This window comes from Choloepus didactylus, assembly GCF_015220235.1.
Source record: "Choloepus didactylus isolate mChoDid1 chromosome 11 unlocalized genomic scaffold, mChoDid1.pri SUPER_11_unloc2, whole genome shotgun sequence".
Classification (NCBI taxonomy): Eukaryota; Metazoa; Chordata; class Mammalia; order Pilosa; family Megalonychidae; genus Choloepus; species Choloepus didactylus.
Genome location: NW_023637579.1, coordinates 2,205,556 through 2,228,964, shown reverse-complemented (window position 1 = coordinate 2,228,964; position 23,409 = coordinate 2,205,556). Strand labels below are relative to the sequence as shown.

Genomic DNA, 23,409 nt, shown 5'->3' with positions numbered 1-23,409 from the left:
TACATTTTCTTCTAAGAGTTTTATGTTCTTGCTGCTAATGTTTAGGTCTTTGATCCATTTTGAGTTAATTTTTGTACAAGGTGTGAGATAGACATCTTCTTTCATTCTTTTGGAAATGGATATCCAGTTCTCCAAACACCATTTATAGAACAGGCTGTTCTTTCCCAGCTGCTTTGGCTTGACTGCCTTACCAAAGATCAGTTGTCCATAGATGCAAGGGTCTACTTCTGAACACTCAATTCAATTCCATTGGTTGGTGTATCTATCCTTATGCCAGTACCATGCTGTTTTGAGCAATGTAGCTTTGTAATATGCTTCAAAGTCAGGTAGTGTGAGACCTCCCACTTCATTCCTCTTTCTCAAGATATTTTTGGCTATTCAGGGCACCTTGCCCTTCCAAATAAATTTGGATACTGGTTTTTCTATTTATGTTAGGTAAGGTGTTGGGATTTGAATTGGTATTGCATTGAATCTATAAATCAGTTTAGGTGAATTTGGCATCCTAACTATATTTAGTCTTCTAATCCATGAAATGGTATGTTCTTCCATTTTTTTTATGTCTTGTTCAATTTCTTTTAGCAGTTTCTTTTTTTTTATCTTCATTTTATTGAGATATATTCACATACCATGCAGTCATACAAAACAAATTGTACATTCGATTGTTCACAGTACCATTACATAGTTGTACATTCATCACCTAAATCAATCCCTGACACCTTCATTAGCACACACACAAAAATAACAATAGTAATAATTAAAATGAAAACAATTAAAGTAAAAAAGAACACTGGGTACCTTTGTCTGTTTGTTTGTTTCCTTCCTCTATTTTTCTACTCATCCATCCATAAACTAGACAAAGTGGAGTGTGGTCCTTATGGCTTTCCAAATCCCATTGTCACCCCTCATAAGCTACATTTTTTTTTTTTTTAAATCATCATTTTATTGAGATATATTCACATACCACTCAGTCATACAAAACAAATTGTACTTTCGATTGTTTACAGTACCATTACATAGTTGTACATTCATCACCTAAATCAATCCCTGACACCTTCATTAGCACACACACAAAAATAACAAGAATAATAATTAGAGTGAAAAAGAGCAATTGAAGTAAAAAAGAACACTGGGTACCTTTGTCTGTTTGTTTCCTTCCCCTACTTTTCTACACATCCATCCATAAACTAGACAAAGTGGAGTTTGGTCCTTATGGCTTTCCCAATCCCACTGTCACCCCTCATAAGCTACATTTTTATACAACTGTCTTCGAGATTCATGGGTTCTGGGTTGTAGTTTAATAGTTTCAGGTATCCACCACCAGCTACCCCAATTCTTTAGAACCTAAAAAAGGTTGTCTAAAGTGTGCGTAACAGTGCCCACCAGAGTGATCTCTCGGCTCGTTTTGGAATCTCTCTGCCACTGAAGCTTATTTCATTTCCTTTCACATCCCCCTTTTGGTCAAGAAGATGTTCTCCGTCCCACGGTGCTGGGTCTACATTCCTACCCAGGAGTCATATTCCACGTGGGCAATAAGGTCTTGAAGATGGGAATATAAGTGGATTGTTTGAGAAAGGAGCAGGCCAGTTGGCTGGAGAGGCAGAACTGAACAATACATTGGGAGATGAAGTTAAGAGAAGCCTAAGGGCCATGGAGTTCAGGTTAAGACATTTTGACTTTAGGCAGTAGAAGTTTCTGCTTGTGCAATGACATTACGAAACAATGTTTTAGAGAGAAATGATGTAAAGGTGGGACTTGGGTCTGTCTTAAGATAAGGTAGGGATTATGCCTAGTAAATTCTCAATAAATGTTTGTTCGGTGAAATAAATATTCCTAGGATAGATATGGGGGGGGGGACTGAAAACCAGGAAAAATAATGTGGCATTAGTCCAGGTGGTATATGAAAGAGGCTTGAATTAGGATCACGGCCTTCTTTACAGAGGTTTGACAATGAAAGGAGGGGAAAAGATAGTCAAATGGCTCAGGTTTATTGGAGGGCTTAGGCGCAGATTGAATCAGTACAAGATATGATTAAATGTCATAATATGTACATACTATGTACTGTGTACTTTATTTTTATTTTTTTATTTTTTTTAATTCAGTTTTATTGAAATATATTCACAAACCATACAGTCATCCATGGTATACAATCAACTGTTCACAGTATGATCATATAGTTATGCGTTCATCACCACAATCTATTTCTGAACATTTTCCTTACATCAGAAAGAATCAGAATAAGAATAAAAAATAAAAATGAAAAGAGAATACCCAAACCATCCCCCCATCCCACCCTATTTGTCATTTAGCTTTTACTCCCATTTTTCTACTGATTTTTTTTCAATTTTTTAACTTTGTTTATCAAAAAATTAAAAACAAACAGGCAAACAACAACCAAAAAAACCCCACAAAATTTCAAACAGAGCAATGGATTAAGGAAAACAAATAACCTAAAATAACTACTTTGCTTCCAATATGTTCCTACCATACCCCAAGAAAATTAATAAACCATGTCCAAACAGAGGAGTAAGAAAAACAAATAATCTAAAATAACTACATTGCTTCCAACATGTTCCTACCATACCTCAAAAAAATTAACAACCCCTAAGAAAACAAAGGAATAAGAGAAAAAAAAAACCTAAAATAACTCTATTGCTTCCAACATGATCTTACTATATCCAAGAAAGTTTACAAACCATAATCATTCCTGAGCATTCCCATAACATTGAGATTACCCTCCATAGTTTATCTGTTCTTATTAGATTATCATTCCCCCTCCACTAATTGGTATATCTAGGTCCCCTACATTCTACAGTATAAAACATTGTACATTTTTCACAGAATTCACATTAGTGGTAACATACAATATCTCTCTTTTTGTGCCTGGCTTATTTTGCTCAGCATTATGTCTTTTTTTTTTTTTTTTTTTTAATCTTCATTTTATTGAGATATATTCATATACCACGCAGTCATACAAAACAAATCGTACTTTCGATTGTTCACAGTACCATTACATAGTTGTACATTCATCACCCAAATCAATCCCTGACACCTTCATTAGCACACACACAAGAATAACAAGAATAATAATTAGAGTGAAAAAGAGCAATTGAGGTAAAAAAGAACACTGGGTACCTTTGTCTGTTTGTTTCCTTCCCCTATTTTTCTACTCATCCATCCATAAACTAGACAAAGTGGAGTGTGGTCCTTATGGCTTTCCCAATCCCCTTGTCACCCCTCATAAGCTACATTTTTATACAACTGTCTTCGAGATTCATGGGTTCTGGGTTGTAGTTTGATAGTTTCAGGTATCCACCACCAGCTACCCCAATTCTTTAGAACCTAAAAAGGGTTGTCTAAAGTGTGCGTAAGAGTGCCCACCAGAGTGACCTCTCGGCTCCTTTTGGATTCTCTCTGCCACTGAAGCTTATTTCATTTCCTTTCACATCCCCCTTTTGGTCAAGAAGATGTTCTCCGTCCCACGATGCCGGGTCTACATTCCTCCCCGGGAGTCATATTCCACGTTGCCAGGGAGATTCACTCCCCTGGGTGTCTGATCCCACGTAGGGGGGAGGGCAGTGATTTCACCTTTCAAGTTGGCTTAGCTAGAGAGACAGGGCCACATCTGAGCAAGAAAGAGGCATTCGGGAGGAGGCTCTTAGGCACAACCATAGGGAGGCCTAGCCTCTCCTTTGCAGCAACCGTCTTCCCAAGGGTAAAACCTGTGGTAGAGGGCTCAACCCATCAAACCACCAGTCCCCTATGTCTGTGGTCATGTTAGCAACCATGGAGGTGGGGTAGGCGAATACCCCTGCATTCTCCACAGGCTCCTCAAGGGGGCACTGCATCTTTTTTTTTTCCGTGTTTTTTTTTTTTTTTAACTTTCCCTTCTTTTTTAAATCAACTGTATGAAAAAAAAGTTAAAAAGAAAACAAACATACAATAAAAGAACATTTCAAAGAGACCATAACAAGGGACTCAGAAAAAGACAACTAACCTAAGATAACTGCTTAACTTCCAACATGTTCCTACTTTACCCCAAGAAAGTTACCTAATATAGCAACATTTCTGTGAACTTGCTCCTACTATATCCATCAGAAATTAACAGACCATAGTCATTCCTGGGCATCCCCAGAACGTTAAATAGCTTATCTGTTCTTCTTGGATTATTGTTCCCCCTTCCTTAATTGCTTTCTATTGCTAGTTCCCCTACATTCTACATTATAAGCCATTTGTTTTACATTTTTCAAAGTTCACATTAGTGGTAGCATATAATATTTCTCTTTTTGTGCCTGGCTTATTTCGCTTAGCATTATGTCTTCAAGGTTCATCCATGTTGTCATATGTTTCACGAGATCGTTCCTTCTTACTGCCGCGTAGTATTCCATCGTGTGTATATACCACATTTTATTTATCCACTCATCTGTTGAAGGACATTTGGGTTGTTTCCATCTTTTGGCAATTGTGAATAATGCTGCTATGAACATTGGCGTGCAGATATCTGTTCGTGTCACTGCTTTCCGATCTTCCGGTTATATACCGAGAAGTGCAATCGCTGGATCGAATGGTAACTCTATATCTAGTTTTCTAAGGAACTGCCAGACTGACAATGTTATGGGAATGTGCAGGAATGTCTATGGTTTGAAGCAATGTAGTTATTTTAGGTTATGTTTTCCTTATTCCTTTGTTCTGTTTGAAAAGCTGTTTTTTTGAATTTTTTTGATAAAGTTAAAAAATATTCAATAGTGTTTCTAAACATTACTACTTAGCTGTCTGAGGAGGTAATGAATAAAAAGAAAATCCATTTACAAAAGCAACAAAAAAGATTTAAATATCTGGGAATAAACCTAACCAAGGATGAAAAGGACTTACACACAGAAAACTACAAAATATTAGTAAAAAAATCAAGGAAGACCTAAAATGGGAAGACACTCCATATTCAGGGAGTGGAAGGACAAATGTCATTAAGATGTCAACTCTACCCAAACTGATCTACAGAGGCAACACAATATTAAACAATCCCCTACAGCTGGATTTGCAGCCACAGATAAACCAAAAACCAAATTTATTTGGAAGGGCAAGGTACCCTGAACAGCTAAAAACCCCTTAAATAAAGAAAACTGAAGTTGGAGGTCTCACACTTCCTGACTTTAAAACATATTAAAAAGTAACAGTGGTCAAAATGGTAGGTATTGGCCTAAGGGTAGATATACTGGCCAATGGAAATACCTTTTTTTTTTCCCAGCTTAAAATTTAGATTTATTTTCTGCTTTTGGCTTTTAATTTATTTTTTTATTCGATTTTATTGAGATATATACACATACCATGCAGTCAAAGCACACATTCCATTGTTCACAGTATCATTATATAGTTGTGCATTCATCACCAAAATTAATTTCTGAACATTTTCATTTCCACACACACAAAAATAAGAATGAAAAAGTGAAAAAGTACACTTAAAGTAAAACAAAACACTGGATGCCTTTTCTTTTTGCCCCCATTTTTCTACTCATCTATCCATACACTGGAGAAAGGGGAGTGTGATCCATATGGCTTTCCCAATCATGCTGTCACCCCTCATAAGCTACATTTTTATACAATTGTCTTCAAGAGTAAAGGGTTCTGGGCTTTAGTTTGATAGTTTCAGGTTATTTACTGCTAGCTATTCCAATTCATTAGAACCTAAAAAACATTATCTATATTGTGCATAAGAGTGCCCAACAGAGTGACCTCTTGGCTCACTTTGAAATCTCACTGCTACTGAACCTTATTTCATTTCATTTCACATCCCCCTTTTGTTCAAAATGTTTTTCATCCCATGATGCTGGGTCTTGATTCCTTTCTGGGAGTCATATTCCATGTTGCCATGGAGATTTACACCCCTGGGTGTCAGATCCCACATAGGGGGAGGGCAGTGATTTCATCTGCCAAGTTGGCTTAGCTAGAGAGAGCAGGCCACATCTGAGCAACAAACAGGCATTAAGGAGACTCTTAGGCACAATCATAGTCAGGCCTAGCCTCTCCTTTGCAACACTTCCCAAGGGCAAGTCCTGTGATACAGGGCTCAGCCGATCAAACCTCCAGTCCCCAATTTTTGTGAGAACATCAGCAACCATCCAGGTGAGGAAGCCCAACACCTCCACATTTTCCCCCAGTAGCCTACACAATGGAAGAAAATATTCAGAAACCACCTGTCTGATAAGGGTTTAATATCCAGAATACATAAAGAAATCCTACAAGTCAGCAACAAAAAGACACACAGCCTAATTAAAAAATGTTCATGATCAACTGGACAAATATTAGAAATCTCTCTCATGAACTAGAACAAATGTATGACAATATAACTAGAAGTTAATAACAGTTAAAAATAGAGGAGCATATAGGAAAAAATACACACCTATTGTAAACTATATACTACAGTTAGTAGTATTTTAACATTCTTTTATCAACAGTAACAAATATACTATACCAAAACTATGAATCAATAATGGGGGAGGGGGGAAGTTAGGGGTATAAAAGATGAGTTTCCTTTTTTTGTCTTTCTTTTCTGGAGTAATGAAAATTTTCAAAAAATTGAAAAAAAACTTGTGATGGCTGCACAGCTGTATGATGGTACCATGGGCAATGGAGTGTGCACTTTGGATCTCTGGATGGTTGTATGGTTTGTGAACAATCTCAAAAAAAAGTATACATATAAAAAATGTACAAAAGACATGGATAAACACTTCTCCGAAAAGGAAATACAAATGGGTTTTCTTTCTCTATGTCTATTAGTTTTCATGTGGGAACAATGAAAATGACTGAAAATTGAATGTGATGATGACTGCTGAAATAGGCGATTATACTGTGAGACACTGATTGTACACTTTAGATGGAATACATGGCATATGAATATGTCTCAATACTACTTGCAGGGATAAAATGGCCAAAAGACATGGAAATACACTTGTTCAAAGAGGATATACAAATGGCTAAGTAGAAATGCAAAGATGAAATAAAAATAGCTTATGAAAAAATGCCCAAATTAAATAGCGGTCAGGAAAATGCATATCAAACCCACAGTGAAATACCATTTCACACATACCAGAATGGCTGTTACCAAAATAACCAGAAAACTACAAGTGCTAGAAAGCATGTGGAGAAATATTCACTGTTGGTGGGAATGTAAAATGGTACAGTCACTCTGAAATCCATTTTGCTGATTCTTCAAAAAGCTAAGTATTCATTTTCAGATGATACAGCAATCTCAATACTATGTATATAGCTGGAAGAATTAAAAGCAGGAACATGAATAGACATTTGCACACCAATGTTTATAGCTGCACTCTTCACAGTTGTCAATAGACGAAAACAGTCCAAATAGCCATCAACTGATGAGGAGATAAACTGTGGTATACACAAATGATGGAATATTATACCGTAGTAAAAAGGAATGAAGTCATTACACACGTAATAATGTGGATGAAGTTGATGACATTATGTCAAAATAAGCCAGAAATAACAGAACAAATATTCTATGGCCTCAGTAACATGAACTAACTATAATGAGCAAATCCTGGGAGTTACTTTCAAGAGTGTAAATTATCAGGAGATACAAGGAGGGTAGAAACTGGGCAACTGATGATTAAGGAGTACAGAATGTTTAATAAGGTTGACTGTAAAGTTTCAGAAATGCATAGCACAATACTGTGTGATGGTAGCATGATGCTGCAAGTGTAATTATTAACAAAGCTGAGTAAAGTGGCAGGATAAAAGATTAATGCATATAAGTCAATAATGTTCCATTAAACTAGAAATGACCTAACTGAAGAGACACTAAACAGAGTCCATTTACAATAGGAACTAAAAAAATTAGGTACCTAGGAATAAACTGAACCAAGGATGTAAATGACTGCTATACAGAAAATTACAACACTTAATAAAAATAAAAAAAAAAGGACCTAAGGTGGAAAGATATGCTCATGATCAGAAGGCTAAACATCATTAAGATGTCAATTGTATCTATAATCTACAGAGTCAATGCAATTCCAATCAAAATTCCAAAAACCTACTTTGCAGACATAGAAAAGCTAGTTATCAAATTTATTTGGAAGGGAAAGGGGCCTCAAATTGCCAAAAACATCCTAAGAATCAGTAATCCAATAGACCTATATACAAGCACAATTTTCTTGCCACACATGTGGGAAAAAGAAAAGGCACCTAATGTTCTTTTTCACTTAAATTGTTCTTTTTCACTTTAGTTTCTAGTCTTACTATTTTTGTGTGTGTGGAAATGAAAATGTTCAAAAATTGATTTTGGTGAAGAATGAGCAACTATATAATGGTACTGTGAACAACTGAATGTATGCTTTGTATGACTGCATGGTATGTGAATATATCTAAATAAAAATGAATGAAAAAATCTATTAATGACAATAAAACCAAGTGCATAAATTTTTAGTAACTGCCTAATTTTGGATCAATATTCTATATTAATTTCTGCATGTATGGCATTCATATGGTTTCTCTCCAGTGTGGTTCTCTCATGTTGCTTAAGTTAAGTATATCAAACTAAGGCTTTATCACCTATATGGCACTCACCGGGATTCTCTAGTGTGTTCTCTCATGTTGTTTGAAGTTAGAAAAATCAGTGAAGGCTTTCCCACATGTATAGCATTGATAGGGTTTCTCTCCAGTGTGAATTCTCGTATGTTTTTTAAGTTTACAAGGATAAGTAAAGGCTTTATCACACAGATTACATTCATAGGGTTTCTCTCCAGTGTGAGTTCTCTCATGTTGTTTGAGGGAAGAACAATCATTGAAGGCTTTCCCACATATATTGCATTGATAGGGTTTCTCTCCAGTGTGAATTCTCACATGTTTTTTAAGACTACAAGGATTAGTGAAGGCTTTATCACACAGATTACATTCATAGGGTTTCTCTCCAGTGTGAGTTCTCTCATGTTGTTTGAGGGAAGAACAATAATTGAAGGCTTTCCCACATATATGGCATTGATAGGGTTTCTCTCCAGTGTGAATTCTCACATGTTTTTTGAGACTATAAGGATCAGTGAAGGCTTTATCACACAGATTACATTCATAGGGTTTCTCTCCAGTGTGAGTTCTCTCATGTTGTTTGAAGGAAGAACAATCATTGAAGGCTTTTCCACATATATGGCATCGATAAGGTTTCTCTCCTGTGTGAATTGTCTCATGTTTTTGAAGACTACAAGGTTGAGCAAAGGCTTTCCCACACAGATTACATTCATAGGGTTTCTCTCCAGTGTGAGTTCTCTCATGTCGTCTTAGGGTATAGATATGAAAAAAGGCTTTCCCACACAGATTACATTCATAGGGTCTCTCTCCAGTGTGAGTAATTCCATGTTGTTGAAGACCAGAAGGGTAAGTGAAGGCTTTCCCACACAGATTACATTCATAGGGTTTCTCTCCAGTGTGAGTAATTTCATGTTGTTGAAGATTATAAGGTCGAGTGAAGGCTTTCCCACACTGGTTACATTCATAGGGTTTCTCTCCAGTGTGAGTTTTCTCATGTCGTCGCAGGACAGAGATATGAATGAAGGGTTTCCCACATGTGTGACATTCATAAGGTTTCCCTCTAGTGTGAGTTGTCACATGTCGCTTGAGGATATAACAATTATTGAAGGCTTTCCCACATGTATGACATTCATACCGTTTCTCTACACTGTGAGTTCTCTCATGTCGTCTGAGGCCATACATTTCAATGAAGGCTTTCCCACAGGTGAGGCACTTATAGGGTTTTTCTCCAGTGTGAGTCCTCTCATGTCGTTTGAGGCTATAAAAAGAACTGTAGGCTTTCCCACATACATGGCATTTACATGGTGTCTCTCCACTGTGAGTTCTTTCATGTCGTTGGAGGGAAGAACAAGCACTGAAGGTTTTCCCACATATATGGCATTTATATGGTTTTTCTCCAGTGTGTGTTCTCTCATGTTGTCTAAGATAATGACATTGGCTGAAGGTTTTCCCACATAGATGGCATTCATAGGGTTTTTCTCCAGTGTGTGTTCTCTCATGTATACTAAGCGTAGAATAATAAGTGAAGGCTTTCCCACATGTAATGCATTCATAGGGTTTGTGTCCAGAGTGAGTTCTCTCAATGTGCTGAAGACTAGAAGACTGACTGAAGGCTTTTCCAGATAGGTTACATTCAAGTTTCTCTCCAGTGTTTGTTCTCTCATGTTGTCTAAAGTCAATAAAGCCAATGAATGCTTTTCCACATAGAAAGCATTTGTACGGTTTATCTCCAGTTTGAGTTCTATCATATTGTTTGTGGCCAGCGCTTTTAATAAAGGCTTTAGCATTTTGATGGCATTCACAGGATTTACTTGTAGTGTGAAACTGCTTATGTTTATTAAAAGATGACTGTTCACTGAGGACTTTTCCAAATAGTTTCCTTAAATATGGTTTCTTTCTCATGGGAGTTAATGCATGTTGAGTCACTGTGGATCTGAGGGTGGAATCCTCTTGCAAGTAATTACATTTAAAGGAATTCTTCTGAGTGTAAGACATCTGTTGGGAATTAGATAAGAGAGGATCAAGCATTTGTTGATATACATACATTGCTTCATTTCTCTACATATAAATTGACTAATCCTTCAAAAATCTACACTTAAAATCTTTCCCATTTTAGTTTCATATACACATTACTCAACTTCTGCATGGACATTTTCTCTAATATACCATCCAAATTGCAAAGCTATCCAATTTTGAATATCGTGATGTTTCAAAGCTTATATATGTCAACCATGTTTATGCAATCACCTTTTATAACAATTCAAGGGTTTGTGCTCAGTTTAATATTTCCCTAAATTCATCCCACCATAGATTTTTGGATTCATTTTTTTGTTTTGTTGTAAGAACACTGACATAGATAACTCTTTTTAAAATTTTACTGAGATTGCACATACCATACTATCATCCAAAAATGCAAAGAGCACAATCAATTGCCCATGGTACCATCATACAGCTGTGTATCCAACACCAAAATGATTTTTTTTTCAATTTTTAGAACATTTTCATTACTCCAGAAAAGAAATAAAGACAAAAAAGAAAATTCGAATCTGCCCATACACCTAACCACCCCACCTCCATTATTGACTCCAGTATCAGTACATTTGTTACTGTTGAAAGAATGTTAAAATACTAATGCAGCACACAGTTTGCAATATGTACCTTTTCCCCATTACACTCCTCTAGTTAACTTCTAGTTATACTGTCATACATTTGTTCTTGTTCATTAAAGAGATTTCTAAGTTTGTACAGTTAATCATGGTCAAAGGCCACCACAATATTCACTGTTTTATACATTCCCATATTTTAACCTCCAACGTTCCTTCTGGTGGTATATGTGACTCTAAGCTTCTGCTTTCCACCACATTCACACAGCATTCAGCACTGTTAGTTATTATCTGAATAACATGCTACAATTACCTCTTTCCACTTCCAAACACTTGAGTTCAACAGAGTTAAACATTTTGCTAATAAGCAAATGCTTTTCATTCTTTAGCCTTGTTCTACATCTTGGTAACTTATATTTCATGTCTATGAGTTTACATACAATAATTAGTTGATAGTGAGACCATGCAATATTTGTCCTTATGTGTCTGATTTATTTCACTCAAGATAGTGCCCTCAAGGTTTCTTCATCAACCCTTTTAAGATGGTTCCTTTCACCCATCATACATTCTGTCCTAAGTAAATAATTGATGGTTCCCTGTATAATCACATATTTATGCCTTTACCACCATCGCCACTGTCTATATAAGGACAGCTCCATTTCTTTGACAAAGAATGAGGAAGAGTCAAAGAAGGTAAAGAGACAAAAAAAGAGAGAAAGAAACTGACAGCTAAAAGGCAACAAATGGAAGACAGAAGTAAACTAAAGCAGAATAAGAGTCACAAAACATCACCAATGCCAAGAGTCCCAAAACCTTAAGCCCCTCTCTTACTGGCATTTAGCATTGGTGTATTGCCTTTGCTACACTAAGAGAAGCATAATATGGTATTTCTGTTAACTATAGTTACCAGTATGTATTGATTGTACTTTTTCCCCAATACCACAAATTTTTAACACCTTGCAAGGTTGACCTTCATTTGTTTCCCTCATGTAAAAACATACTTGTAAATTTTATCACAATTGTTGAGCACTCTAGGTTTCAATGAGTTATATAGTCCCAATCTTTATTTTTCCTCTTTCCTCCTGATGTTCCACATGATCCTAACTTTCCTCTTCCAACCATACTCACAGTCATCTTTGTTCAGTTTACTTATGTTGTTGTGCTATCACCCAAAACTGTGCTCCAAACCTCTCACTCTTGTCTTTTCCTATCTGTAGTGCTTCCTTTAGTATTTCCTGTAGAGCAGATATCTTGTTTACAAACTCTGTCATTGTCAATGTTTTAAACTCTCCCTCATAGTCGAAAGTTGGTTTTCCCAGATATAGGGTTCTTTTTTTGGTGGTTTTTCTCTTTCAGTACCTTAAATATATCATACAACTTCCTTGTGGCCTCCATGGCTTCTACTGACAAATCCACACAAAGTCTTGTCAAGCTTCCTTTGTATGTGATGGATCACTTTTCTCTTGCTGCTTTCAGGATTCTTTTTGATGTTTGATAATCTGGTTGTCTTTGAGTGGGTCTATTCAGATCTGTTCAGAGTACACCGTGCTTCTCGGATCTGTAATTTTATGTCTTTCATAAAAGGGGAAATTTTCATCAAATATTTCTTCTATTATTGCTTCTTTGCCTTTTCCCTTCTCTTCTTGTGGGACATCCATGATGTACATTCATGTGCTTCATGTCATCATTCAAATCCCTGATATGTTGCTCATATTTTTCCATTCTTTTCCCTATCTGTTCTTCTGTAAGAGTTCAGGTGTCTTGTTTTTGATTTAATGAGTGTTTTCTTCTCCCTCTTGAGATGTGCTATTGTTATGTCTCCACTGTGTTTTTCATCTCCTGTGTTGTGCCTTTCATTTCCATAGATTCTTCCAGCTCTTTATATAAACTTTTTATTTCTACCTTACATTTGCACTGTGTTTTCTTAATATCCTTCAGCTCTTTTGCCATATCTTCCCTGGACTCAATGATTTGGTTTTTCAATAGACTTAGCATATTTCTTTGAAAATCTTTATTTCATTAAAGTGAAACATTATCTCAATGGTATTGAAACTGTATCTTAATTGAGGTGTAAGATACATCCTTTGAATTGGCCATCTTTGTCTCAGAATGGGGTTATATTCAGTTTCAGGTTTCCCAGAGGTTATATCTTAGAAGGATAACCGACTTTCCTGTCAGGGTTCTAGCCACTGTGCTTTTTTGAACCTGCACAGTAGGTGGCACCTCTTAGCTTGTTGCTCCCAACTGGTATAAGGAGGTGTGGCACCTTTAGTTTGTTTTGGCTGTTTTCCCCCAGGTCCTGAGGTCTGAGTTCTGAAGGGAAGGCTGGAACTACAGGTGGGCCCCAACTCCTTTTTCTTAGGGGAGATATGACCGTAGGGAGGAATCTTCTGCACCTGGATTGCATCTTTGTCTCTCTGACTCTGTTATGTCCACCCCAGTCTGGGTCAGAGTACTGGGAATGAAAAATGGCTGAGGCTGTCTCCACTGAGTCACTCAGGTTGAAAGTGAGAAAAAGGGAAAGCCCCCTGTTCTAGTTTGCTAATGCTGCTGGAATGCAAAACACCAGACATGGATTGGATTTTATAAAAGGGGGTTTATTTGGTTACACAGTTACAGTCTTAAGGACATAAAGTGTCCAAAGTAATACATCAGCAATTGGGTACCTTCACTGGAGGATAGCCAATGGTATCTAGAAAACCTCTGTTGCTGGGAAGGCACGTGGCTGGCATGTGCTCCAAAGTTCTGGTTTCAAAATGGCTTTCTCCTAGGACATTCCTCTCTAGGCTGCAGTTCCTTAAAAAAGGTCACTCTTAGTTGCTCTTGGGGTGTTTTTCCTCTCTTAGCTTCTCTGGAGGAAGTCTGCTTTCAATGGCTGTCTCCAAACTGTCTCTCACCTGCAGCTAATCTCTCAGCTTCTATGCATTTTTCAAAGTGTCCCTCTTGGCTGTAGCTCTTCTTCAAAATGTCACTCTCATCTGCACTGAGTTCCTTCTGTTTGTCAGCTCATTTATGTGGCTCCAGTGATTTAATTTAGACCCACCCTGAATGGGTAGGGTAACACCTACATGGAAATTATCCAGAGTCATCACCCACAGTTGGGAGGGGTGCATTTCCATGTGAACAACCTAATCCAAACATTCCAACTTAATCCCCACTAATATGTCTGCTATATAAGATTGCATCAAAGAATATGGCTTTTTCTGGGGGACACAATACATTCAAAAGGGCACACCTCCTTTCATAGCCCATCCACGTCCCCCTAGTTTTGCCCATTACTCAGAGAGAGCACCTAGTCTTCTGGGCTTCCTTTCCTGGGACTTTAAGGTCAGTAATATCTAAAAGCCTCTGCTTCACAGGGGTTTGTCTATGTTTGTAGCGTGTATTCAGAAGTCCACATTTATTAAAACTCAAGCTGGAGCTCACCTGAGATTTGTTCACTTGATCTAGGTCTCCTGCTTTCTCTTACAGTGATGTTTTATAGCTCAGACTGCCATGGGGGGGTGCCCAGCCTGGTTTGGCAGTTTTACTTAAAGATTTTATGCTGCAATTTTAGACATTCCACCCAATCCAGGTTGGTATACAATGTATGGACCATCACAGTTGTCCCACAGCAGTTGCTCCAGATTATTTACTAGTTGTTCCTGGTTATTTATTAGTTGTTCCAGGGGATTAACTAAATTCCACTCCTCTCTACCACCATCTTGCCCCCACATTCCCCCAGATTTAAGGATTAGCTTTAACTCCAACATTAAGTACAGCTAGGTGATTTTACTGAATTCCTCATATTCAATCTCCATGTATTTATTTGGAAAACTAGGGTTAACACCAATGAAGCTTACCAGTGATGCATCCTCAGAATTGTCATTGCTGTAGATAAGTTGCATCAATATCATCTCTTGCTTTTTACAGGCAATTTCAATGTCTATAATTATTTGGGGAAAAAACATACATTGTTAGAGTATCATTATGGGAATAAAAGCATTTAAAGTCCAAAATATAGGTCACTAGGTTTCAAACATTGACACTTGGCTGAGAAAGAATACCAAATTAAGGAATATTCTAGGCAGAAGAAAATATTATAGGAAATTAAAATCAGAGAAGCTTTTCAGCATTGGAAGATGAGAAAAATAAAAAGAAGTTGGTATAACAGGGAGGTAAAAAGAGGGAAAATCTACCAAAAGTAAGACAAGGACAAGATTCTTTAAGTGAAAGTTTAGTTCCAATAGTATAAGAATATTCTCTTTGCAAAGTCAAAGACACTTGAGTACAGCTTGCTCAGTTTAAAGAATAATGATCATATGTGAAGAAAACTTCCTCAATATCCTCATCGACATTTCAGAAATCATAACTCAATTAAGGAAACCTGAAGCTGATACTTCCAAAGACTTATTGACAATGCCCCTCCACCACTGATGCACAGGTTGCTAGAACTAACCTGGGCTCTGATTTTGAAGAAATTCCATTTCTTCCCTCCACACTACCTGTGTCTGTGCCAAAAGGGAAAACACATCTGATTTGCAGACCTCACATCCTGTTTGTAGGAAAAAAGATAACTGGAATTTGAGTTAAGTGTTAATAGTGTATTATCAATCCATGACAGGCTACCAAAGAAAAGGGTAAGCATTGGAGATCAGTAAGGCAAAACATATGAAAGTATACTTGAATACAGAACATTGATAATATTTCACCAGCAAAGAGTAATTCTTGTCCTTGTTCTCATTATAGTGGGGACCTCTGGTTGTTGCTGCCCATGTACAAGTTCATAGAGAGACTGCAGAATCCTCCAAATTCCAAATTGGGAGAAATTGTTTCCACTGTAGATCACTATTTTCAAAAACAATCCAATAAGGATAAACTCCACAGAAACAGTCTAAATTATATATGGAACATGATATATGTGGTATTTTTACTTTTGTGTAAAACCTTGGCAGACCCTTAGAGCAGAATAATTTCAAAATGTACAGTCCCTTATTTTTCCATTCAAAAACTATTCATTGACTTTCCAGCATTGCTCTGCTTTTGGAGACTGAAATTTAAGAAAGACATTAAGTTGTGGTCAAGTTTAAATCCTACGGGGTGAATAAGATGTCAGTAAAGAGTCAGAAAACATTTCATTTAGTTGTTTTAAAGCATAAAGAAATGTAAAATAATTTACATGTATTTACAATATAAAATATAAACATATACAAAGAATATAAAAAGGTAATACAACAATATGGGGAACCTGAAATAGGTACTTGAAATAAAAAGTATATGATAGATGATAGCTACATTTTTAGATGATAGATTAGATGGATGATTGACAGATACATATCAATGACAGGTAAATTTTCAAAGACTCACCCACTGAGATCAGATGACTGATATTCTCCAGCATCACTTCTCTGAACAGTTGTCTCTGGAATGTGTCTAGCAATGCCCACTCTTCCTGGGTGAAGTCTACAGCTACATCTTTGAAGGATATTAACTCCTATCACAGAAATTTGTGTTCACACAAGCCCATCCTTAACAAAGTCATGAGTGTGATGCTCAAAATGACAGCACTGAGGAAGCAGAGACTGTACATATAAAGCTGAAAAACTGTTTTAAGTTCCAGTAAGATCAATCTCAATGCTCAAATGCCATCTCCCTTTCAGATACACTTACAAACAAAAAAACATTTTAAATACATACAATTGCATTCTAAGGATTATTACATGACATGTAGTGTGACATAAACCTGAAAATTTCCCAAAAGACTTGAAATCATGACTTTCTGATGCTGATTATAATACTTGTTCTAGAACACCCATTAACTAAAATATTTTCCACCAATTTCAGGTAAAACTATAGTCATCATAAACCAAGAAATAGCCATGATATATCACTTTTAAAAATTGACTAGAGTTACATTATTCATGAATTGGATGACCTTCCTTTTTTTCTCATTTATAACACTGTTTAATATTATGTTATCCATTTCAACAGATCCAATGTGTTAACGTATGAAGCACTTTCTACTTAAATTCAATTCACTGGTCTAACTGGTGTAATTATTAATGTAGCAAGGAACTTTGAAGCAATATCTAGAATTCTGCAGAACTGAAAAGGTTTCATAGAGAACTCAGGGTGAGTAAGTGCTGCCTCCTTCAACTCTACATAACTCAATTCTTCATGACAATGTTAACCACAGTTGGTGCACATCACAGGTCAGGGACCACTGAGACAGTTGTCCTGAAAAATGGCCCTAGTCTGATGATTCCTGTGGTAGAAGAACCCCATTCTCAAGTACTCCTAAGGGAACAATACTTCTTATACATTGCATCCACTTATAAAATTTGAATAAATTTGATTTACAAAAATTAATTGGGAACAATATTTGTAAGGAAAATTTTAGTTTTTATGTTTCAAAAAATATCCAAATACATTCTATCAACACTTAAAGAAAATAAAATTGGGGAAAATAAATGATTTCTCATTTACTTTTATTTCTAAACCTTCTCCAGTGCTCTGGTCAAGACTGTCCACTCTTATAGTCCAGCACATGTAAAGCTGGATTAACTGAAATCACCTGCTGAGACATCAGCCTCCCACTGACTGTTAACTTCTGCTATTACTCATCTCTATCACCTATGTTCACTGCATGCTGAAGCCAACTTGAGGCACTGACATGATCCATGAAGGCATTACTTCTCCAATGAGGCCATACTTTGGGTGAGAAAAAGAAAATATCGCTCATCCCTTAAAAGAACAAACAACCTTAATGGAAAATAGAACAAACTACCATAACTATTCTAGAGTCTGGATAAACAAATTGAAGCTCAGATCCTTGAATAGCACATGAATGGACTCAAAATGTTTATGCTAATAGGAGAGATCTCCCCATTTACAGACAACAGTGGTGTGACTTCGGGTAAAGAACTCCCTACTCACCTGTGGTTGCATTGTTAATAGCTCAGTGGACAACTGTCTTCCTTTGGATTTTCACTCACAACCAGACAGGCAGTAGGTGAGCAAAGCTGAGAAAAGAGATAGAAGCCTTCAGACTCAAGTCTTGACCACAATTCCCAGAACCATCTGTCATGAATCCCAAATCCTTCACCTTGGAATAAACCCAGTCCAATCAATATGAACATGAAGTGTGCTCCAAGAGAAATAGAGGAAGATTTCTCCTCTCCCAGGGTCAAGACATAAGAGGTCCTGCCTTCTCAAGCAAATAATGAGGATATAAATACCTTCATTTTACAATTAAGAATATGAAAATTACTGAGTGTTACGTATTAATGATCCCATGGTGTTCAGGAACTTTTAATAACTCTCTTTCCAACATGTAGGAATTCCTGACCAATGCCCCATATGGAATTAGGTCTCCACCATCAGAGAAAGCAGTCTGGAACTCCTCACATATAATTATGCTTGGCTGATGCACTAGCACTGGTTCTCCAACATCCATCACTGTCCACTGGACTCATTCCCTCCTGGTTCCAACCTGCACCTGCTCTTCTGGGGTCACTTGCCCTAAATCACCTTGGTTCTGTCACATGTGATGTAATTACAACAATGTAACACCCTCCACACTGAATTCTAGATCTCACTCCAATGGATTTGTAAATCAACCTTGGGCTGATCTTACTGTTCAGAAGGAGAGCATCAGCCAAAGCACAGCCAATTTGCTGAGAGTGAAAGGTGAGTTTTGCCTTGGTTTATTTGTGATTAGCTCCTAGCAATCAAGCTAGTGATAATCTTATATCACTAGCTAGGTAGAAAGTTAAGGAACAGACAGCTAAGAAACTAAATCCCAGAGTTAACACTTTAAATTATAAAATGTACAGTGTATAGCAGAAAATTCCAAGACAAGAAACAGGAAATGATGGGTCACCTGAAGGCAAAATTTAAAAATCCCAATACCATCCAAAAAGACCAGACTTTGGAGCTACTGGAGAGACTTTTAAATAATGATCTTCCATATGCTCAGAGAGATAAAGGAAAAAAGAGAAAAAACTAAAGGATATGAGGAAAAATAAAAGGACAAGTAAGATAGAACAGGAACAGCCTAAGAGATCTGTGGGACACAATCAAGAATAACAATAAATGCATTACAGGAGTAACAGAAGAAGAACATGGTAGGAAGAATATTCTAAAAAATAGTGGCATAGAACTATCCAAATTTAATGAAAGACATGAATATGAGATTCAAGAATCTCTGTGTTCCTTAGTGCCAAGCCAGGTGACAGGGAGATGTGTTGGGTGCAGGGCCCAGGGCACTGCTTTTGGGTCTCAGACCACCACTCCTGGGAAGCCCCTTTGAAGAGGCAATAAAAATGCATGATACAGAGGAAGAAGATGGAGGCACAGAGAGGAGTGGAAGATAGTCTACCCAGAGCAACTAATAAAAAACCAGGAACTACAAAAGATCTGGAAAAACTGCTGGGATACAATCACTACTGCCCACACATTGTGCAACGATCTGGAATGGGAGAAATGCCTGAGATCACAGCATAAAATCTGTATGTGAAAACTGAGGACCTGAGCCAAGAGGCCCCTCCCTCACAGCAGCCTGAATGCAAAGCCTCACAGTGCTACAGAGCAGCAGTCTCTGAAAAAGTGAATATACTTCAGCCCAGCTCCAACTGAGGCTTTAATATTATCCACTCAACACAAACTATGAATCCCCAACAAGCAGACAGTGGCTTTTAGTGATGAGTGACCTTGGAGAGTCAGGGGACATATCTGTCTCAGGATGGGGAGCACCAAGTACCTGGTGCTATCTCTGGCTGAGGGGCGAATCTGGGGGCTGTAGACTGACCCTGAAAGGGGGCTTTCTGTCCCTTTCACTCTCTCCCAACCTGGGCAGCACAGTGGAGAAAATCAATGATTTTCAGCTCTTAGTACTCTGCAGTACAGAAAGCCTCAGCCATTTTAAACTTGCAGAACTCTGACCCAGACAATGGTGGAGGCAGCAGAGTCAGAGAAACTAAGAATCTATTAACATGCAAATCACCTCCCTGTAGGGGGCATATCTTCCCAAGAGGAAAGAGGTGGGGCCCAGCTGTACTACACACCTTCCATTCAGAACCAGACACCAGAGATTGGGGGAAAACAGCCATGGTCTACACATCCTTACACCAGCCTGGAGTGACAGGTTGATAGGCACCACCTGCTGGGCAGAAAAGCACAGGGTTTGTCAATCCTCTAAGACACACCATCAGGGAAACCAGATATGGAATACTTCTTCCTTCTGGGACTTGAGCCTGTTCTTGTCTGGGAAAACCTGATTGGGGTGGCCAAGGTCAGATGCCTAGACAACAGAACACTACAATCTACACTAGAGAAAATGAAGGTATGGCCCAGTCAAAGGAACAAACTTACACTTCAACTGACATACAGGAATTTAAACAACTAATGCTAAATCAATTCACAAAGCTTAGAGAAGATATGGCAAAAGAGATAAAGTCTATAAAGAAAACACTGAGTGTATATAAGGAAGAAATCAAAAGTTTTAAAAAACAACTGGCAGAATCTACTGAAATGAAAGGCACAATACAAGAGATGAAAGACACAATGGAAACATACAACAGCAGATCTCAAGAGGCAGAAGAAAACACTCAGGAACTGGAGAAAAAGATACATGAAAGCATGCAAACAAAAGAACAGATGGAAAAAAAATGGAAAAATATGAGCAACTCTCCAGGGACTTAAGGACAAAACAAAATTCAGGAATGTACATATCACTGATGTCTCAGAAGAATAGACAGGGAAAGGGGCAGAAGCAATAATAGAGAAAATAATCAATGAAAATTTCCCATCTGTGCAGTGTCAATGTATTGTCTACCAAAATGCCATTGTCTTGGATGTAATCTTGTGTGGACAGACATATTAGTGTTGATTAGACTGCAATTCTTTGAGTGTTTCCATGGAGATGTGACTTACCCAACTATAGATAACACTGGATAACTCTGGGTGATTTCCCTGGAGCTGTGCCAGCCCACTCAGCATGGGCCTTGATTAGTTTACTAGAGCACTATATGAGCTCAGGCAGGAGTCAGCTTGCACATCCAAGAGGGACACTTTGAAGAATGCAAGGAAGCTGAGAGAGGAGCAGCAGCCTACAGAGACATTTTGGAGATGGGTTGGAAAGCAGACTTTTGCTCCAGAGAAGCTAACAGAGGACAAACATCCCAAGAGCAACTGAGAATGACATTTTGGAGAGAACCTGAAGCCTAGAGAGGAATATCCTGGGAGAAATCCATTTTTAAACTAGAACTCTGGAGCAGACGCAAGCCACATGCCTTCCCAACTAACAGAGGTTTTCCAGATCCCACTGGCCATCCTCCAGGGAAGGTACCCAATTCTTGATGCAATACTTTGGATATTTATGGCCTGAAGATGGTAACTGTGTAACCAAATAAATCCTCTTTTATAAAAGCCAATCCATTTCTGGTGTTTTGCATTCTGTCAGCATTAACAAACCAGAACAGATTTTGGTACCAAGAGTGGGGTGCTGCTGAGATTGCAAATAATAAAATGTTGGAACAGCTTTTTAAATGGATAAGGGGAAGATTCTGGAAGAATTTTGAGAAGCTTGATAGAAAAGGCCTAGACCATTTTGAAGAGACTTTTGGTAAAAATATGGACTCTAAAGAAACTTCCGACAAGGCCTTGAGTAGAAATGATAAATGTATAGTTGCAAACTGGAAGGAAGGTGATCCTTGCTTTAATGTGGTGGAGAATTTGGCAAAATTGAGTCTTGGTGTCAGATGGAAGGCAGAATTTGAAAGTGAAAACCTGGAATACTTTACTGAGGAGATCTCCAGACTACATGTGAGGATGTACCCTTCCTTCTCCTTGCAGCTTATATTAAAATGCAAGCACAGAGAGATAAGCTAAGAACTGAACTCTTAGGTTCAAAGAAACCAGAAACTGATGGTTTGAAAAATGTCCCCCAAAATGCCATTATCTTTGATGCAGTCTTGTGTGGGCAGAAGTATTAGTGTTGATTACATTGTAATTATTTGATTGTATCCATGGATATCTGACCCACCAAACTGTAGGTGATAACTCTGGATGATAACTCTGGATGATTTCCTTGGAGGTGTAGCCCCATCCATTCAGCATGGGCATTGATTAGTTTACTAGAGCACTATATGGGCTCAGACAGAAGCATGCTTGTTACTGCCAAGAGGAATACTTTGAAGAATGCAAGGAAGCTGAGAGAGGAGCAGCAGCTTACAGAGACATTTTAGAATTGATGTTTGAAAGCAGGTGGAACCCCAGAAGCTATAGCCCCATGTGAGGATTCAACCAAGCATGGAACCTGACCACCATTTCAGTAGAAGCCAGGACTGGAGATGCAGTTATCCAGAAAGAATTTGTGGAAAGTCCTATTGTCTGACAGCTTTGACCCATGTGGTTCACATGAAACCAACAGAATTTCTGTGATATCTTTATAGATGGAACCACTGCAAGTCTGGATTGGAGGAGACAGACAAGGAACAAATTGAAGGAAAAATTTCTTCAAAGATAAGAGCCATGGAGGAGGTTGAGGTCTGGAGTCAAGAGGTCTCAGACTGGGACAGTGGGAGTATCCCACATGCATGGAAAGGGTGAGTTTGCCCTGGAGGTCAAGGGCAGGCCTACTGCCTTGATGCTCAGGAGAAGTTCTGCCACCCCAAACCCCAAAGAGAGTGCACTACCTTCCCAGGGAATTGGGGAGAGCCTGGCTTCCACCTCACTGTTCTGAAGGGGTTGAGCATGTGCTCCAGAGATGGAAGGGAATCTGGGTGCTGCCCCAAAGTTTGTAGAGGGTGGGGTCAAGAAGGTGGTCTCCCCAGTGTGAGGATATGTTGGAGTACTCACCACAGCATTTGGAAAGAAAAGGGTTGCTATGAAAACCTTCGGAAAGGATTGGGATCCTTCTCTCTCAAGCCCCAAGGATACAACATTGTTCTGTAAATGACTCTTAGACTTTGAAATCTAATGGAGTTTCCCCTGCAGGTTTTAGGAATTGTTTTGGTCTCTTAAACCCTGTTTTTCTTTCAGTTTCTCTCTATGGCAATGGGAATGCTTACCCCATGACTGCTCCTCTTTTCTATATTGGAAGCACATAACTCGTTCTAAGTTCACAGATCCACAACTAAAGGAGAATTATGCCTTAGGACTGAGCACACCTGTAATTGATTTTGAGGGGATCTTGTACTTACCTATTGTTACTGAAATGATTAAAGTTTTTGTGATATTGCAATGAGATGAATGCATTTGTATTTGGAAAGATCATGTCATGCTGAGGTCCAGA

At 38.0% G+C, this 23,409-nt stretch overlaps 2 protein-coding genes across 9 annotated transcripts in view; both read right to left on the bottom strand.

Moving 5' to 3' along the window:
• The window catches only part of LOC119524586 (zinc finger protein 596-like), a 1,058,357-nt gene extending 1,043,361 nt beyond the window's left edge, over positions 1-14,996 (bottom strand). Inside the window, exon 1 of the mRNA XM_037823294.1 lies at positions 14,978-14,996. The gene's annotated coding sequence lies outside the window, so the exon portion shown is untranslated. The remainder of the gene's footprint in view (positions 1-14,977) is intronic.
• Positions 1-23,409, bottom strand: part of LOC119524585 (zinc finger protein 883-like) — a 77,651-nt gene that overhangs the window by 25,105 nt on the left and 29,137 nt on the right. For 3 of the 8 annotated variants that reach the window (XR_005214856.1, XR_005214855.1, XM_037823288.1), the window contains exons 2-6: positions 18,051-18,136; positions 16,482-16,608; positions 15,574-15,669; positions 14,978-15,060; positions 8,578-10,527 (exon numbers count right to left, since the gene is read on the bottom strand). Coding sequence is in view for 6 of the 8 variants with exons in the window: in XM_037823288.1 (XP_037679216.1) it covers positions 8,587-10,527; positions 14,978-15,060; positions 15,574-15,669; positions 16,482-16,608; positions 18,051-18,062 (2,259 nt within the window). In the remaining 2 variants the exon portion in view is untranslated. Of the gene's footprint in view, positions 1-6,662; positions 7,384-8,295; positions 10,528-14,977; positions 15,061-15,573; positions 15,670-16,481; positions 16,719-18,050; positions 18,137-20,179; positions 20,199-23,409 lie in introns of those variants that run through there. The other 5 variants (XM_037823287.1, XM_037823289.1, XM_037823285.1 and 2 more) reach the window with 5 other exon arrangements.